The 19696-nt window shown below is 38.6% G+C and overlaps 1 protein-coding gene across 1 annotated transcript; it reads right to left on the reverse strand.

Moving 5' to 3' along the window:
* Positions 1-1446: 1446 nt before the first annotated feature.
* On the reverse strand, positions 1447-18728 carry METTL4 (methyltransferase 4, N6-adenosine). The gene is made up of 9 exons (XM_059815503.1): positions 18706-18728; positions 17490-17928; positions 16676-16738; positions 13916-14282; positions 11600-11669; positions 9605-9779; positions 9289-9395; positions 8589-8677; positions 1447-1885 (listed from the first exon to the last, which is right to left on the reverse strand). Exons 2-9 carry the CDS (start codon positions 17916-17918, stop codon positions 1740-1742), a joined length of 1446 nt encoding a protein of 481 aa, XP_059671486.1. The 5' UTR covers positions 17919-17928; positions 18706-18728; the 3' UTR covers positions 1447-1739.
* Between the last annotated feature and the right edge of the window lie 968 nt (positions 18729-19696).

Below are 19696 nucleotides of genomic sequence, written 5' to 3' on the forward strand. Positions count from 1 at the left end.
CCTGATCTGAGATTATTGATCCCTTTCCTTTATCTGCAATTAAAAGATAATCCAGAGCCATTCATAGCAGCAGATGTGGAACAGACAGTATCGTCATTCTTTGTGCTGTTTTATCGAGTACAAATGGAAAACAAGATACGTGCAATAGTTACGATTTATTCCATACTTGAGTCTCGTACACTCATTTAGTACTGGATGAGACCATCTTGGGAGGGCAGGGGAATTCTGCCTGGGAACGCAGAAGCTGCAGGTAGAGAACATCTTGTAAAACTGAAAGCAAATAAAGAACCTTCTTACCCCTTATAGTTGCAGGTAAGGTTGCTTAGGTACTGACAGTTTGAAATGTAGGCTAAATAAAATCATGCAGCAAGAAGTGTTTTGCCTGGTAACTACTTTCACTGTTACATTATTTACTTATTTTGAGTATATGTTTAACAGGGTGGGCGGTGGGGGGGCAGGGGTTAGGAAGAAAAAAGAAAAAAAGCATTTTCCTTGTTTTGTTAACTCCACTGCTCCAATAGGCAAAACATGAAATTCAACAGTAATATAGAAACTGGGTCTGCAAATAAGACACTGACAAGTTTTTATTTTAATTTTTATTACAAAATTATTACAAAATTATGTGTTAACATTTAAAGTTTAATTTAAAAACCCTCACAGCTCATCAGACTACCAAAAGGGAAATGAATGTAAAGAAGGTATGCAATGCGTTTTGTTCCCCATTATAAACAGCTAGAACTCAGCAGCTTGCCCTCAGGAAAATCAGCTTGCCCAGCAGCTCTGCCTCTACTGCTGCAACTGAGTAAGTGGCAGAGCCTTCATTAAGTCTTGGCTTCATGAAGTCTCCTTTTTTTATTTTTCAAAGCAAATCTAAGGGCAGCAAAGGACACACACAGTGTCCCATTCTTAAAAAGAGATCATTTTTATGCTAGCTGAAAAATACAGCTCACTGGCATGGCTTTTTAAAGTTCCAAGAACGTAAGGAAAGAGAATTTTTAAAATACTTATAATCTGTTAAAATTTCAGTTAAATCTAACAGCTTCATATACAGAATTTGTAAGATGTTGAGACTGATCATTTACAATGTACTCAAAGAATTAACACCATATACAGAAAGACGGAATTGCTGACTGTTTTAAAAGTGTAATTTTACATAGAATGTGGTCAGTCAACAATTCATTTGCCAATTAACACAAGCACTGCTCCTTTTATTTCCTCTGAGGTAGACAGACAGATACAAACATGTAGGAGGATACACTGCCTTCATAATTATTTTAGTTCAAAATCCAGTGTTTTGCAAAAAAGAATCTTCTTTAAGGAAACATATGTAATTTAGAACTGTTTACTTCCATTTTCACGCTTTAAAAATAATACATTATCATATCTTAATACATACATACTTAAAAATAAGTGCAATACTGTAGCACTTATGATGCTCAGATTTGATAGCTGCAGTGAGAATACTTTAAAATATCTTTCTTTTTTTGAGGTTTGACAAAAACAGGGATGGACTTACACTCTAGCATCAGTATTTAAATCTCTCAAGATCATCAAAAGAAAGGACCAGCTTGTACAAATGGAGATACCATTAAACAGATATCCTGTCACTTCAAGAATTTTAACTGAAGGGCAGTTGGTTTCATTTCTGTTACCTTCTGAGTCCACCATCGGTAATAAAGGCAAGTTTGAGAGCCTGGTGGAAAGGCGTAGAATTTCGGAATTAAACTACAGGACCCAACTCAGTTTTCATTCTGCAGAAAAGTGAAATAATCAATGTGCTGAAACTTCAAAACCTCGTTTCCCCAGCTGGTCCAGCCAGGCTGTAGGTTGCGAGCGAACAACTCCAAGCATTCCACATCTGGCTTGATAAACTCTGCCAGAACCGCTGTGCACGAGAAAAAATAAGAAGATAACAGTGACAAAGGTACAAATAACAATAGTAAACAAATAAAACCTCCCCTGTGCTGCTAGTGGATGAAAAACTGAATGTTTCATTAAAAAGAGAGAGAGAGAGCAAATTAATTTCAGGGGTTTCATCAAACTGCTGGACTATTTATAGTGAGAAAGTCATTTTAAGTAAGTGCCCTTGAGATTCTGAACAATACTGTCAAGGCCTTCAATAGCCTTGATTTATTGGTTTTCATTTAGAGAAAGGGAATGAGGATTTATTTCAGCCTCTAAATAGACAAGTTCTGAATTTTTCGCTAATATTAACAAAGCACCTCCTAAAGACTCACTTAGCTCCTATAACACAGGGGCAATATTTCTAAAAATAAATAAATAAAACCTTTCCTTAATTAAGATCATACTCTTTTCCTCTGCACCTTAAAGGGGATAAAAGCCTTTTTTGATGACAACTGTTAAAAGGTAAAATAAGAAACAGCAGTAAATAAGCATAGCACTAGAAGGGCTATAAAAATGCAGGGACTTCTTTTTCCCCAATACCAACTTGGCAACTGAAGAAATATTTATATAACTGTGTTCTTTCATTCAGTAACATAAATCTCAAATTTCTTCTACAATTGGTCATTTTTACTGCTCAAATCCAAATAAATAGATGCCTGTCATTAACACCAATTGTGCCAACATTTATGACTGGTATTCTTGGAGCGATAGAGAAAGATCTTGTATTTCACCTGAAAAGTATAACTGCAAACAGTTTATTGTTAAATGTGTTACTTGTCATACAGAGCCATTTAGTTTGTGGCTGGCTCAAACAAATTCTTAACTAGGTTTCAGGAAATAGCTACAAAGATATTACATATAAAAATACGCATAAGAAAAGCAAAGGTTTAAGGAGTACCCAACACAAAGGAGGCAGAAAGACTGAAAAACATATCCATACTAAAAATTACATGTTAAGTCTTGATTTTTGTTACTGAGAACAAAAGAAGAAAAACTACAAAATAATTTCCTTTTCCAAAGCACACTTTGGTCATTTTTTTATCAAATCTCCCAGTGGTTTCTGAATTTCTGTAGCTTAAAAGTACAGCTCATAAATCCAACATTATGTTGCTTGACTCAGTCTCTTCAGATATGATCACTGCAGAAAGCAAAAATACATCCAATGAGCATACACCAAAGTATGAGAGGGAATGCTTTTTTTTTTTTTTGGTACAATCCAAATTCTGACTTTTTGCATCAAGTTTGCAAGTCACAGACTCCCTGTATGAGACCCCAGTTGATCTTGTCATGGATTGTTCCTGTTGCAGAAAGATAAGCATCCACTTTACTTTCTAGTGAATGTTAACCAAACCCAGATGCACTTCCTACATACATGATTGCCTCTTCCAAAGCTTCAATCCATTCAAAACTTTTTCATACGTATTTTGTAATGGGTGTTTCCAGACTTTCTTGTATTTTGGAATGGCATATAAATCTATTCTCCTTCCCCCAATCTTTAACAAATGCCAAATGAACATCTCAGATGGGTTATCATCAAGGTAGCCTTTAATCTAACAAATACTGCTACCAGCAAAAATCTTATTCTAAAAACCTGCTTCTTTCAGAGGCAAGCTAAAATGTTTAAACAAATCTAACATTTGCAGAGAAGAGTCTGGGAGGTTTAGAGGAAAATGTACATTCTGACAGAAAACTTGCTGCACTGAACATTGCTGCTTGGTGTCACGGGAGTTCATCTAATTAGACATCACTTATGAGTAGCTGCTTTTATATCATTTTGCAAACCCACCATATTAAAAAAAAAATGCAGTAACATTTATTGTTCTTTTTCCATGCTCTATTTAGTTAAGGATTTCTTGTGCACAATGTGCTGCCAACACGATCAGAGGGATGGAACGCCTCTCCTGTAAGAACAGGCTGAGATAGTTGGGGTTATTCAACCTGGAGAAGGCTCCAGGCAGACCTTATTGTAGCCTTTCAATACTAAAAAGGGGGCTTATAAGAAAGATAGGGCTTGTTGCGATAGGACAAGGAGTAATGGTTTTAAACTAAAAAGAGGTAGATTTAGACTAGATATAAGGAAGAAATTATTTACAATGAGGGTGGTGAAATGCTGGAACAGGTTGCCCAGAGAGGTGGTAGATGCCCCATTCCTGGAAACACTCAAGGTCAGGTTGGATGGGGCTCTGAGCAACCTGATCTAGCTGAAGATGTACCTGTTGACTGCAGGGGAGTTGGACCCTTCCAACCCAAACCATTCTATGATTCTATGACTTTAACAAAGGTCTTCCAAAAATCTATTATCTAAGAAAGCCCATGTTGCAGGAGATTGCACTTTTTCCACAGAAGAGAAGAGAGAGACTGTGGAAGGCAACGCTCCAAAGCTTTCAATAAGCTCTCTGTGAGCAGATCCTGACATCTGTAGGATATCTTTTTGACCCTAATGGGCATAAGATCATACAGAGCTTACTGCAGAGTCAGGCTTTATATGACCTTTTCCCCCCCTCCATATGAAATCAAAATAGAACCATTTTACACTTTATATACGCTTCTAAATAGAGGAAGCAATTATTTAGGTGACAAAATTTCATTAAAAGCACATTAGCAATGTTGACATTTGTTCTTAAAATGTATACATTTAAAATATCATTGCAGCACTAAGTCCAGTAATCAAAAGCAGTTTTACTAAACACCAAAAACTTGCATGCCTAAAAGAACAAATTTTAAAAGCACACTTAGGAGATTCAACCAACCTCAAAGATTGGTTCGCCAGAAAGCAAAAAAGAGGTAGCCAAAAAATGGGTCAGTTCAACAGAAGCAGGAAGCTTGTGCTAATCTTCCAATCGATTTGGTTATAGAATTTAAAAAGGAAGTCCCAGGGATCTTTCCCTCTCTGCTGCCAGAGAAAGGGTCTTTTTTTAAAGTCAGAAGTTTTTTTAAAAACAGAGACAGATTACATATAATTCAAGATCACATTATAGTATGATTTTTTCATTGCTAGGTTGTAGGTATTTACATAATCACATGAGGCACTTGCACTGCAATGGAAATTACCATATCAAGAGGGCAATTATGTGGCTGTATTTTGTTGGCATAAAATCTCATTACACTGGTTTCCTTAAAATAAGAAAAGTCAGTGTTCAAGTTACAAATTACAGCTTCTTTGTTAGGCTTTTATAACACCAGAAGGCTATCTTAACACACATGGATCTGACTTGCAGCCCTCAAGCAAACTCTGGAGCTTTTTCCTCTGAAAACAGGTTAGAGGATCTACATTAGTAGAAAGATTAAATATTAAGTTTTTCTACCATAGGAACAGATTTAAAAAAAAAAACAAAACACACACACAATTACTTCTATCCACTTACAGATACCACTGACAGTAAATGGCTTAAATAGATAATAAATAGATTATTCTTTATCACTTGTATGTGTCAAACACTATGACAGTGACTCAGGCACCTATACTTGGGCATCTAATGCCCTAGGACACATGAAGCTAGCACAAAGCCAGCTGGTAGATACAACACTGGTTGTCCAGAAAACACACGTCCTTCTGAAGCACAATCCGGCAGTCAGGCAGGATACCTGCCATACCTTCCTATTCTTAATCCCAAACATGTATTGAAGATGCATGCTGCTAAAAATGTTTAAATAAGCAAAAGGAGGAATCATTTTTGAAACAAGCAACAGTTTCCCCTTATCTTTTGAACTTCCATTACCTAAATAGCAAGTTCTGCATGGCAAATTGGATACATAAAGTGAAAATGACTGTTGGCTTTTCACTGTCTGATTTGTGAGCCGTACAAAGCACAAAGCACATGACTGACCTCATTTCATAGGAATCCTTCAAAAGAGTTTGCAATTTAGGGGTCCTTATTGCCCAGTTTGTCTAATCCCTGAACAGAGTAGGACCAGAAAAAGATCTGAAACTCAGCACAAAGATGGCTTGACATCTCTGCATCTTCCCTGAGCTTCAAGTTAAACCTAGATGTTGATGCACCTATCAATTAGTCTAACAGTAAGGGCTCACAAGGTGCATAAGGAAACAAAAGGCATGTACTTCTTTTTACTTCCAAGAACACATTTATAACATGGCCTAACAAGCCAGGGTTGCTACAAGAGGAGGGAGTTCCCAAGACTTCCCATTGCACTCTTCTGCTGGAGATATGCAAAGCAGCTAGAACATAGCCAAGAATTAATTCCAATGTATTTAGGCATACTCCTATATGACAATATTATTTTCTAACAATAAACTTACATACTAAAACTGGAGGAGAAATAGCTATATCAAGAAGAATCTATAAAACAGGAAAAGGAAAAAAAGGTGTTTGAAGTTCTACATTACTTCACATCATCTGCGTAACAGAATACCTTCTATGTCTTCTAAGAGGAACGCTGAATTGAATTAGGAAGAAAACCTGCTGTTATTTGAATCAAAACCAGGAATAATAAAATTTCATTTTAACACATTTGCATAAAGAAGCTTAAGTACATTTACAATGACATATTAAAGCTCTAAGCATTGAACACAGCACATGCATCACCAAAAACCCCTACAGTCACAATTTCATGGTTAAATGCACTGTAGGAAGCCAAACATCTCTTTTTGATGGCTTACTTTAATTTACATCTTTCTCTTCCCCCAGAGAGATAAACTGTTATAATCAGTCATTAAGTGGCTACATATGTACCAACATACAGCTTTTATAGTAGTAATAAGAAATAAAGTGCCAGACAGCACCAGTAAATACTAATCTTTTTGGCTTTGTTACTACTTAAACAAAGCATAAAGAATGTGTGTGACTCATCAAGTGTCCTTCTCTCCCATTGCCAAATCTCTGCTTCTGTTCAGATTTCTTCTGAACCACTCTAGGATGTAGCTCAGCTGCTCTCTACTGGCCACTTGAGAATATCATCCGGTTTACAACACTGAAGTCAAAGAATCAGCAATTAGCTTTTGTCTTATGGTCTACCTTTTCATTCTATAACCATGTTCTGAATGGAGCTGCCAAAACTGTAGGACTGTAGGATACGTGTGGATTTCTATAAAAACCTTGTAAATCACTGATACTGCTCAACAGCAAATTCATTTTTCAAATAGAAACATAAATGCTGCACAATGGTATCAAATCCCAGCATTCAAGTAAAGACTCAAGAAATATATAAATTAGCACAGACAATTTCTTTCAAAACCCATTCAGGATCGTTATTTATAAACGGTTCCCCAATATGGTTTCTAGATTCTTCCCTTCAAAGGAATTGTTCTGAGGACCATTCTGGCACTAAAATTCTCTGTAATACATACAAACTGCTGTTTTGCACCCTTGGATACCTCACAAGTTTTCCTGTTTGTGTCTGAATGTGCTGCTAAGTATTGGTTTCCTGAAGAGGCCTCTGCCTCACAAATCACTACCCTACCATTCATTAGCTTAAAACAACACACACAGTTCCTGCTGTAGCCCTAATTCTTAAAGATGTGGCTTCAGAACTGCAAAAAGATCCTCCTAGAACTGCCTTTTTTGAATTATTACTTTTAGCTAACCAAAGTATGTGTCTTCTACTAGTTTTTGAACAGGTGTGTGTATATATGTATGTATGTTAATTTAATAAATACAAGCCCAAAACACAAATTTTAGACCCTCCCTGAACGTACAACAGCTGTCCAGATCAGCTTCCTAACTGAAGTTGTTCTGTTCCTTGAGAACAGAAAAAGGAAAGCATGTCAGTGAAGCGAACTGTGATGCCTCTTCTCTCCAACAGCATTATGCATTTCTTCTATCTGCCTTTTCACAACGTGCACCTGGACTATTTGCAGATTCATTATGAGTTTTCCCCTTGGGGGATGATGAAACCATTTTTGTGAGAGGTATTAAATATGTTTCTTACCATAGCATTGTAAGGCACTCAGGTGCTATAATGATGAAAGAAGTACAACTTCCTATTGATGAAATTGGTCAGAGTGCTCCAGAACAATGTACAAAAGGTAACATATCACACAGAAATCTTCAAATCCTTTGGACTAAACTCTGAAAAGTTGAATTCATACCTACGCTAACTGGTTGGCTGGAGTTACTGCATCAATTTCACTAAATTAAATACAGCTCCTCAGAAATAAGCAGGGCATGCCTTATTTGTTGCCTATTGTTAACAGTTTTAAAATAATTAAGGTTTTGGATTTAAAGGCACAACTGTACTGCAGGTGTATAAGCAACCCATGCAGAAATAAAAACATTTCTTTCAGGATGACGTAATAAGGAAAGAGGTTTCGGCTTTTATTAACAAAGTAGAAGATACTCTATTTTATATGTTCCCAAAGTTCTCCCCCCCCGCAAGGTACGTTAGGTCATTTGTCATAACTTCATACATACAATAACTGTAAACTGTTCCTGCAGCATTTAAAAAACAAAATTAAAAAAAGCAACTTTTTTTTACATGTCTACCCAAAATATTCACACAATAATGCTTGAAGTTCTACTTTTCATATTCATTTTTAGAGACCAAGACTTAGGTGCCTGACAACATTTTTAGAAATATTGAGGAACCACAGTCCTGCTGAGCAAAATTGCTTGGCATACGGGAAATTAAGGCACTTCATATATAAAGGTATCTCATTCTAGGTACATCATTTTAGACATCCAAGTCCAATGCCCTACAGAAAAATTACGCAACAGAACAAAACGTACCAGTAAGAGGGGGTTTATGTGAATGCAGACTGCAGGGTATGCTGACAATTAACTTATGTTCTGGAATTGGAAGTACATCTTCAGATTTCCTGTCATATAAATCAGAACAAGAATAGAAGTATGAGAATGAACACCACTAAATGTGATGCTGCAGCTCTCACAGAGCTACTTTATATGGGAGCTAACACACAGAATGTTCATTCACAGTCAAACTTCAGGTAAGTCTAAGGGAAATCAAATGTTGCTCAGCCATAACATGTAACAGGACAGTTTATGAAATCTCTGAGGCTTTAGACAAAACGTGTTTAACAACAGCCATACAAAGCTACTGAGAACAATGTAGTCCTGTATGTTTTTACGTGTAGAAAAACACCAGCATCCCCAAAATGGCACCAGCCTGTGCCAAGGACTCATGGTCCAAGAGAACCTGTCAGCAAAGGAAGCCCTGTCCACGAGGTTTTTATCTGAGCCAGTTCCCCAACACAGACAGATAAAAGGAACAAAGGTTTCCATCCTTTAATGTCACTAAAGCACTCCCTTATCCCAAAGATAGTAAGGCTATTTTTAGGTCCACCATCAGCCAAAAGATGATGCCAAAAGAAGATTTGGGGACATTATATTGTGTTATGAGCAAGTGATATATACAAAGAGAATCCTAGCAGCCTCAAAAAAGACATTTACCATAAATATCCTGGCATACCTTAAGGCTTCCTTTACGTCTCCTTGAACTCTCCCCAATACAAGAACTTCATAGGGCTTTTTGTGTAAAGAATCCAAAGGCAATACAAATTCTCCAGCTCTAGTAATCTGACACAGAAGAGTTAAAAATACACAGTGGGAGATTTCCATATCCAATTTTTTTTAGACATTTTCTTTGATAAAAAGGAAGATACTGATGATACCATACTTTTCACATACAAAAGCACGTGGTAGTGAATAGACAAATTATAAGAATATAAAGCGTCATAGGGCAAGCCCTGTTTCCAAGAAAGCACCAAAACAAATTGAGAACTTACTTTTACCCAGTGCCACTCAGCAAGTGTTTTCACAGACCAATGAGGATAAAGTTCATCCTTAACAAAACGTAAGTGCTTCTGTCTATTAGTCACCCACGTGACTACAAGACAATTTGGAGCAGCTAGTGCTGGTACAGGAATCTGCTTGATTTGCCATGAAGACAAGTGGCTGTATCTATATGCCAATACAGTGAGAAAGCAAGTTAGCATATACCAAATATAAAAATTGCAAAGCAACACAAATGGATAAAGAAATGACACATCCAATATGTTTCAAGAATTATCTCCTGACAGCACAAGTCATAAAAATGGATCAAGACTGACACCCAGTGGCCAAATCGGATGGATTCTGGTAAAAAATCATTAGGATATGTACTTAAGTTTTCCTGAGCAGAACCTTTAACTACATATTCTTACTATTCCCCCAAATAAAGTATGAGTTGTGATTCTGAAGTCTAAAAGCCCATGTTTAATTATCATACGTAATTCAATACTCTCCTCTTTACACCAGAACAAAGCTATTTAGTAAAAGTAGCTCTTTAGTCAATGTAACATTATTCACTTTTCATAATAAGCAATCTCAATCTCTCTTCCGAATGAAAATGATAAATGAGTCATTTACAAGTGCAAGGGCAACACTAATTTGACTGGCGAGTTAACAGGTCATAAATGAGTAATCACTTCTCCAATTATCTGCAGAAGTTATACATTATTTTTAAATTACCATTCATGGTAAAAGTTCTGCACATTTTTGAGCTAACTGTGTGCTACATCAGTGAATACAGTATGCTTTCCAGATTATGTCCTGTTCTACCATTTTTCTCATGATGCTATTCTACACTACTAGCGAGTTGCAATTCATGGAACCTACACGTTGCAGCATCAAAAACACTAGCACACTGCCAGCCACCATCTGGGTACCAGGGATCCCTATACAATGCAACAATGAGAACAACAGTGAGAATCCAAAATACCTCCTGGACTAGACTGTCCAGAGAAAACAAGATTCACAACCCAGATGTGAAACGCTTAACAAAGATTAGCCGTCAACAAGGTAACTAACAGCAGTGATAGCTCTTCTACCTTTTGCCTTTATTTTGTAAGGGGGAGAGGGTCTTGCTGGCTAATTAATACTTGTGAATAAATACAAATTTCCTCTGAGTAACTTACATAGTTAACACAGACACCTGAATGAGTTTAACTCTGAGTTTCTAGAGGTTTCTGTAGGGCTTTCAAAATAAAACCTACTAATCAGTCTCTGCATCGTCAGATTATGTCTTCACAACAAGCTTCAAAAGCTACAGGAGACCTTATTCTAGAAAGCTGCAAGGCCATATTTCCTGTCTGCCCTCTTTCACACAGATACAATTCTATGGTAATCAAAACAGCTCCACTGGCATAAGCCTGATGTTACTCAGTGGAGAAGGAAGCCCATAGAATTTTAAGTTAATGACTTCATAAACTCAGAAAGTTCCTATTCCACTTGGGGATTTTACTGCTGCATTACCACTTTCTCTCTTCTACCCATCAGACTGAAGCTCAAACTACAGCTCAAATTAAAAAAAAAAAAAAAAAAATTAAAAAATTAAAACTTCCAAATAGGACCTCAGTCCTGAAAATACTTACACATTTATCTAGCTTTATGCCCACCGAAGTAACCTATTAATTTCAAATTAATATCTGCATGATCTGGGCCTTACAAGACAGTTGACTCCAGGCTTTCCTTGTAAGTCTCAAGAACTAACATTCTCTCACCAGTTCGGTAATTTAAGATCTACTCTTCCATATACTTTGTATGCAAAGTATCCAAGCCATTTCAGTGAAATCCCCAAGACATTTCATAGACTTGAAGGTAGGCATGTGCCAAAATATTTGCTAGTTTAAGCTACAGTCTCACAGTTGTATTGGTCTTGGATTGCATCAGTATATTAAAATGTTATTTACCCTTTGTAAGCTAAGATGGCAAATTTTGTTTGATTTTACTATAAAATTTACCTGTTACTCCTTTTAACAGACTTGTTCTCCCATGGTGGATCAATCACAATTACATCATATTTTTTCTTGTCTGGGAAGTGAAATTACACAAAAAAAAAAGCCAGTATATTAGTTCTAAAATAAATCTACTAGTTAAAACTGATAAAGGCTTAGCTACCCACATATAAACAACATTTAAAGAGCCAATTATGCAGCAAAACCACAACTTTTTCTGTGCTTTCCAAATAAGAAGTTAAAAGGCTTCTAGTGTACTTGTTTTAATTCAGAGATTTTTAGGCTGATTACCTAAGGAAAGGACGTTCATGTGCTATGTGTCAGATCCCTCCAAGAAATTTTAACATCTTGGGGACTTTCAGAAAAAAACTGATAGCAGAGTGCAAGTCTCAAAGATGAAAATTCGTCCAAGTTTCCTAACAGAAGATATGTAATAAGTCACCCGGCTGAGTGAAAGTCTCCAGCCCTGAACCCAAGATTCCTGTCCTGTTTCATCTTTCAGCAGGCCAATTGGGACACGCAGAACTCGAAACCAGCCCCAGAAAACTGTGTTTTGCACTACGGGAGGTGAAGAGAGACAGAGAGCTAGACCCAGTGTATGAAATGGAAATCAATGGATAAGAGGAAAACTGAAAGAGTTTTCATGGGAGAAGCTGGGTTTACTTGGAGGATAGAAGATACAGGACACATCCATGAAAAAACAGGACTCTCCAATTTTATTTTTTTCCACAGAACATATTTGTTCCTTCATTGAGTGTGATGCCAATTATTTAAATAGCTAATAAGAACAAGAGCTTAATATTTAATGTCCATTAAATGTGCTTTCTACATCTCATTCCTTTATTAACATTGGAGGTGTTATCCTGACAGTGGGATGACCAGCAAGAAATACTTCTCTTCTGGCAGATGAAAAGGAAGAAGAAAAATCCTAATTAAAATGGACAGCAGGCTTCCTCAAAAAAAAAAAAAAAAAAAAAAATCTTAAGTCATGGCATTATATTAACATTCACTGTTGGTTACTTAAAAGCATTTTCTCAAATTTCTTGGATTGCTCTCTGCCCTCCAGGAAAATCCAAACTTGCTATACACACAGTTGTGCATAGCGACAGCACAGTGATAGTGATCTTCCTTCTTTCATACAGCTGAAAACAGCTAACTGGCTAAATTCTGGACTTCAAATATAAAATTATTATTTGGATAATAAGATTCCACCTCCTGCATGTCTTCTTAATAAGAAAAATGAAAAACATCAGTGATCATCTAAGTTGCATATTAGAAGGGAGGAAATGTATGTAACTAACAAATCTAAAATTACTGATTAGAGGGTAGAGCCATAATCCCCAGCTCTTGCTCACAGGCAACATCTTTCCTACAAGACTGTTTGATGAAGCTTTTACCTGCTGCTGCTAATAATAATAATAATGAAGGTGAAATTGAAAGCTAATGGAATGGTGAAGTACAGTGAAGACTGCCGCATGTTGTCAGCTTAAAGCTTTCTGCATGGCCCATTAAGGCGGGGGTTACTTGCTTGGATAGCTTTTGATTTACTTTTACAGAGGAGTTATTAATTCTAAAATCCCACCACTTCCCTGCCACTGATTTTGGCTTAAGCCAATACTCTCAGCTGTGAAATGCAGCAGCTGAGAAGTCAACTCATGGTTGCTACTCATGGTCTTGCTCAAGTGGTGTTCACCTCCAGTTGGGTGCACCAGCCTCTCAAACTGTTATCTTCTCTGGGGGACAAGAGGTTGGTTTCACAATCAGTTTATGCTAATCTAAATAGACCCTGCTGCTGAATAGGATGAATCTGTAAGGGAACCCTTGCTTTTAGGTGCGTAATTTCATCCTTCTCCCACGATCTAATCTAGCTAAAAACCAAGACAGCAGAAACACCACCCCAGCAGTAGCAGGGACTTACGAATGTTAAAGCCTCATCCTGTGGGATAGGGACCCAGCAGCACAGCTAGTCCCAACTGAATGCATTTACATGAATTCTATACTGACAGTGGTTCAGAACACACTCACAAACTGTCAACTTTTGGGCTTCATGTAAAATGCTGTGGCTGAGATTTCTAAAGGAGCCTCCTGGAGACAGATAATCCCCCCATGACATAAACTCCTAATCACTCAAGATTCCTTTGAAAACCCTCACCTATTTGCACAAAGTTAGAAATACCACTTTGAAAGCTTGAAGCAGCATTTCCTATCAGTGTGATGCTGTGTATTAAAATCTGTTCACTGAGTCCTTAGTCATCTTGACATTAACTGCGCCCTTCTCAAGCAGGGGAGAAGTGGTAAATTCTAATGCCTGAAGGTACTTACAATTCAGGAGGGGCTGTAAACATGAAATATCAGATAAAAGGAAACTGCTTTTTGGTGGCACCAAGTACTTCTGCCCCATTAACACAACTATCTTTGCACAGTTTGAGCTGTTTTCTGTAACACACGAAAGCAGGTCCTGCTCTGGAATGGAGGTTTCATCATCTATCACACGTACAACTTGATGGTCACTTTCAGTAACAGCTGTAAACTGCTTTGCCATTTCACATAATTCAGCCAAGCCACAGCCAATGTGTCCAGGAACAACATTCTTCCTGCAACTGAGTTCTGCAGTAGTACGGTGAAGAAAACCACTTTTGAGTCCTTCTTGGACTAAATGCAAAGTGCCTTCCCAAATGAGCTTCCTGACCTGTAAGGTCATAAAGAAACAAGGGAAAAAGAAATTCAAGTATCTACTTGATCAGGGAATGTGACAGAAATCAAATAATTTTCAATCTTCAGAGTGGGAAGAGGATCCTTGCCAAATACTGAGATCATTGACTCAAAAGCTACAAGGGCATGATAATGAGGCCACGCTAACTTTTTTTGTTGTTTTTTTGGTAAAGTGACAATAACTAGAAGCCTGGAGAAAGAAAGAGACTACTGAATAAAACATTTCACAGATAATAGAGGTGGAATATTATTGTTCCAAACAAACATAAATTTTAAAGCAATGATTTGAAGTATAAGTTAAAAATCTAATCTAATTTCAAGTTACTGTGCCCATAAACATATTTTTAATTGAGATGTATACTGGGATCTAAAAATCGGTATTTTTCCACATTTTAATTCAGTTTGAAAAACAACAGTTTATGCATTTTAAAAGTAACATGGAAGTACAATGAATAAATCAAATTAAAGTATTAGAAAATATGGAAAATCAAATTCTAAGTGACACACCTGTCAAATAATCTGCCAGTGAGTCGAGGAAGACAATATATACACTCTCATTCACTTCAGCACCCTCCCTTTGCAAAATTTAGAGACTTAATTTATTCCCAAATCATTGACCCTTTATGAGTTTTAATTATCAGTGAGGCATTTTTGTTCACTTAGAATAGCAATATTGCCAATTACAGTGGCTTTATCAAAGGTTTCAAATACTTATTACGGTTTCTAAAGCTCCTGATTATGGAATCCTCAACTTTACAAGATGTTTTTTCAAAATGCTCTTTATTACAATTTCCAAGGGGAAGGAATTTTTTTTAATAATTTAATAGCGCCACCATTTAGATATCTGAGAGGACAGACTAATAATTTTTTAGTACCTAGGTTTGTGATAGTAAAAGTTCGTAGTGCTTTAAAGGAATTAATAAATATATCTTCAGAAATGCTACAAGTTGTACAGCTGAATTAACGCACATGGCTTTTCTTCTTACATTCATGTGTTATTTCACAGGTGGACAAAGCCTCTTGACTATCAAGCAATTTAAACAGTAGTTTTAACAAACGGCTGCTGAAAGAATTTAGCATATTTTGTACTGTTCCCTATGTTGACTCTGACTGAAATTCATAAATGGATTCAATGCCTACTTTCACCAGCAGACATAAATTTGGAGGGTTTTTTGGAAAAGGATTCTGAAGATATGAATAAGTGCCAAAATAATCTGAACTGACCTGCAGAGCTACAACCTTTAACACTACAAACACAGTAAAAAACAATACATTCTAATCTGTGAATGGTATCAGAGGCTAACTATGGGATGACAGATTTTTCAACACTGTCTTTTTTGCATGTTCACCAAAAATCATTTGAAGTTACACAGGCCTCCAAGACATCAAACTTCTTCTCTTCATTTCTTCCCTTACTCCTACTGCTGAATGACTTTATTTTAGCCGAAAGGTTTTCATACTCATAAACCTCTGTTTGATGTTGAACTTCAAAGTTCTCTCCTTTAAGGCACTTCTGCGCAGCTTATTCACAACAATAATAACAGGACCTCTACACTGTATCATAGCAAATTGTACATGTGTACTACAAAACTGTTGTCATGTAAAAGAAGAAAAATTCAGTCATTTAAATACATTCCAAAAGGAACAGAATTAAACACAAAGCCCAATATGACTAACACCTTTGTAAGAGGAAAGCAAGTGTAGGTCCTACTTCAGGTTCACATCACTATTTAGGAAAGCAGTAAGAATACATCAAAAATTATCCACCAATTACATTTCTAGGATTTACTAACACGCTTCAGTGTAATTCAGTCGTAACTTCACCAATATATCACTGACGTGAGCCTACATGGAGACCTGAATTCTAATTCATTCGTGATGCTTTAGTATGATAGTGTGAAATGTTAGAAGGAATAATTCCTTCTCGTTAGCAGAAGCGAGACATCTTGGAGCACATTTGGTCAGAGAAGCGTTACATAATTTCAGCAGTGTCCTGATATACTAAAGATGAGTTGATCTTCAGAACAGGTTACGCTGTTTATTTCAAATCAGTCACTTCCCATTCAACTAATATTCAACTCACCACTATATAGTGCTCAGATATCCGTAACAGTAAAAGATATTTTGTGTATGCAGCTTCCAGCTCTTCGAAATGTCTCAGCTGCAGTTTCAGGTCTAGTTTGTTTCACATATATCTACACAGAAGATATTCTCTGTATGCACTTATTCATTTAAGGACTGGAGAGATGACCTTCCCATTAGTGGAACAAGCTACAAGAACAGAACTTATTTGCAACCATGCCTTGCACTCCATATACGCCCAAAGTTAGGTATCATGTACTTACAAAATATACCTTTGTTCAGATTTACCTTTGAATGGTATTCTAAAGCATTCAGTTCACCTTGGTTGAATACAGATTTCCTTTTACGTTTCTGCAGAATGAGCAGTGGAAAAAAAAAAATCCATATTACTCCATAGTGAAAGGAAAAAATAATCAAACATACCTCAATTAAAAATTAATTCTTTTAAAAGCAGAAGAAACTTCCATCTCTTTCTTTTTCTATCACAAGCATAAGTCCAATAAGCAAAAAGATGATGTCAAAACATCTAGGCTGCTGTATGCATTTCAAGGCACATAGGCTTAAAGCTGTGTTATGTTACCCATGGCACTGGGATCTGAAGGTACCTAGTGCATGTCACAGTTCATGTCCATGCCTCCTTTGGGCCCATACTAGAAGGTATTTGTTCAGCTGCCAAGTGCAGTTTACCAATAACAGAAGAAAATTAACTATGTCTTCATGATTACATTTGTTAGTTTAGACCTGCAACTCATTTTTATCGGTCTATAAGGAACAGCACTGAACAATCTACACATTAAAAGTAAATTCATACTGTCCTTCCCTCCTTGCTAATTTGCACAATTTTGACAGCTACCACAGTTTCAGCTCAGGTGCCTGACCACAACCAATGTCAGAAGATTTTGTGAGCAACCCACTGCTTTTGAGTCACAAGACATAAGGGACACAAGAATATCCTGATGAGTGCTTACATTTTCTGTGCATCTTGAAATCTATTGAGAAAAAGTTCCTGCTCTCCTACACAACCTCAGGAAACTGAAATGTGCAACACGATATATTATTGACCAGGGGATTACTGTAGTTTACCGTATTACGGAGACCATACCTTCCTAGCACTGGCAACAGAATCTCCAATGCCACTCTTGGTTCCTTCTTGATGTTCCTCTCTGTTGCTGTTGGGCTTTATTTCTGTGAGACTCACCTCAGGGCACCCCTGCCACAGCTGCTCCTCAGGAGCTGCAGCTATATGGGGCTTAGAAACGTCAAAGAACTCCTCCCGAAACACATATGTCGTTTTTGCTGGTTTACTTTCTGTTTCTAGCGCATCTCCAGGACCAGGAATAGGACCATCTCTTGATGAGGAGGTGGCAGCAAAGGTAGAAGCAGCATGACAATCTCCAGTAGAAGTGACAAAAGTACCGAGAGTGACACTACCAGGGTATGCAAAGGAGTCACAGATCTCATAGCCACACTGGTTGATGAAAGAGAGATGATCCACAAGCCACCCTGCTGTCAGCCGGTGTACCACAGACATCGTAGCTCCCCTTTTCAGGAAGAAAAATCAACTCCCTGAAACTGTAGCTGGTAATCATACACGCTTCCTGGAGCAAACTCCTCCTCTGGGAATTTTTTTTTAAGAGTTCACTTTTCAGAATTATTGATGTTTAATAAAGTAGCACCTATCTTCTGACAGACATTTCCATGCACACACAGAACACAGTGTACAAACTTCTGACTTCAGCTGGTTTCCCCATTGTGATTTCTGTTTCATCCCTATTTCACTTTTTTTATAGGAAGCAAGTTTTACATAAGTTTCTATCATTTTATACAGTATAGATTTACTCTAACATGACTTTTTTAACAAGTCAGAAAAAAGCACTAAGACACAGCAATTATATAAACCAAGACTTTACATGGCAGCGCTCGGGAGCAGCAACAGCAGCACAGGGGCAGCCGCAGCACCCGCGCAGCAGAGGCCAGGCCGCAGTGCCCGCAGGCACACAGGGCCTGGGGGCTCAGGTTTTTCCCCAGAACCAGCCCCCCCCCCCCCCCCCCCATGTCCCACCGCCGCTCGGCGGGAAGAGCAGCCTGACGGCGCAGCACCCTCCTCACCGCCGCGGCGGGCACAAGCCCGGCGGAGCCGGAGGGGAGGAGCTGCTGAAGCCCGAGCGCGGGGCTCGCCACAGCGGTTCCACACCGTTACGGGGATGGATGGCGGGGGGGGGGATGGGGGGGTGGGGTGCTCTCCACTCCTGTCCCCCGCTGTGGGCTGAGAAAAGCCCCAGGGCTCGCCATAGCAGGGCAGCACCTGGCACACTTACCGTCACTGCTCCGCCCCTGTGAGCGCCGCCATCTTATTGTACGGTCACGACCTAAAAACTGAAAAAACTTCCGGGGTAATCAGGCGGTGTGTGGGTGAGCGGCCAGGCAAGCGGAAGTGGCGACACGTCCCGCGCGTCCCTTCCCTCCCTATCCTGCTTCTTCGTCGCTCTGCTGTGACGTAGCGCGCTGCTGTGGCGCGCTGCGTGACGTAGTCGGCGGGCGGATTTGAAATTGAGAGGAAGGAGTTGGCGCTGTTAACGGTAACGGCTGGGCTGTTGGGATGGGTCTCTCCGTGGCGCGGGCCTTTCCCGCCGAGGGGGGCGGGCGTCTGTGCGGCGGGTGGCAGGCACTGCCCCGCCGGCCCCCGCGGGAGCCGTTGGCCGCACGCCGAGGGAAAGCCGGGGCTGAACGGGGGCCGGGCCCGGCGGCGGTCGGGAGTGTCGAGGTGTTGGTGTGTAAACGCCACTGGCTTCCCTGTTTGCCTTTGATACGGTTTAAATGCGCTGTTAATGCAAGTGGATGTAGTTGTGCCCAGTTCTGCCGCGCTTCTACCTTTTTTCTGCTGGCGTGTTGACTCTAGCAAGCTCTGCTCTTAAACTAGCCATTTGGTACGTTTACGAAAACAATTTATTCTGTCTGTGGTGGATCCTTGGTAAAGTAGTGGAAGAATGCAGCTTCTTCCCCAGAGAAAAATGAGGTCACAGATAAGCTGCCCCATGAAGTGGGCCTAAGCTAAACTTCTGTCATGGTTTGCAAGAAGTGGAAAAAAAATGTGATTGGGAAACACAATTTATATTGATAATATGTTTTAGTAATGTTTGTAATGAAAGTTTATTGATTAGTTATAACTCAGTCCTTTGAGCCCACCCCACAAATAAAATAGATCCTCTCTAGAGGGCAAAAGTTGGCATTTTTTGCAGAGTTTTTTTGAGTATTTACCTCAAAAGCCCACTTAATACCAGTGTGGGCACAGTTGAATACTGTTTGACA

The sequence above is a fragment of the Gavia stellata genome, chromosome 3 (genome assembly GCF_030936135.1).
Source record: "Gavia stellata isolate bGavSte3 chromosome 3, bGavSte3.hap2, whole genome shotgun sequence".
NCBI classification, from domain to species: domain Eukaryota; kingdom Metazoa; phylum Chordata; class Aves; order Gaviiformes; family Gaviidae; genus Gavia; species Gavia stellata.

Coding starts and splice junctions, on each gene's coding strand:
- METTL4 (XM_059815503.1), bottom strand. CDS start 17,918: ATGTCTGTGGTACACCGGCTGACAGCAGGGTGGCTTGTGGATCATCTC. Junction 14,283..16,675: donor CTTTAGAATACCATTCAAAG/GTAAATCTGAAC, acceptor ATGACCTTACAG/GTCAGGAAGCTCATTTGGGA. Junction 9,396..9,604: donor CTGAGTGGCACTGGGTAAAA/GTAAGTTCTCAA, acceptor CTTCTGTGTCAG/ATTACTAGAGCTGGAGAATT.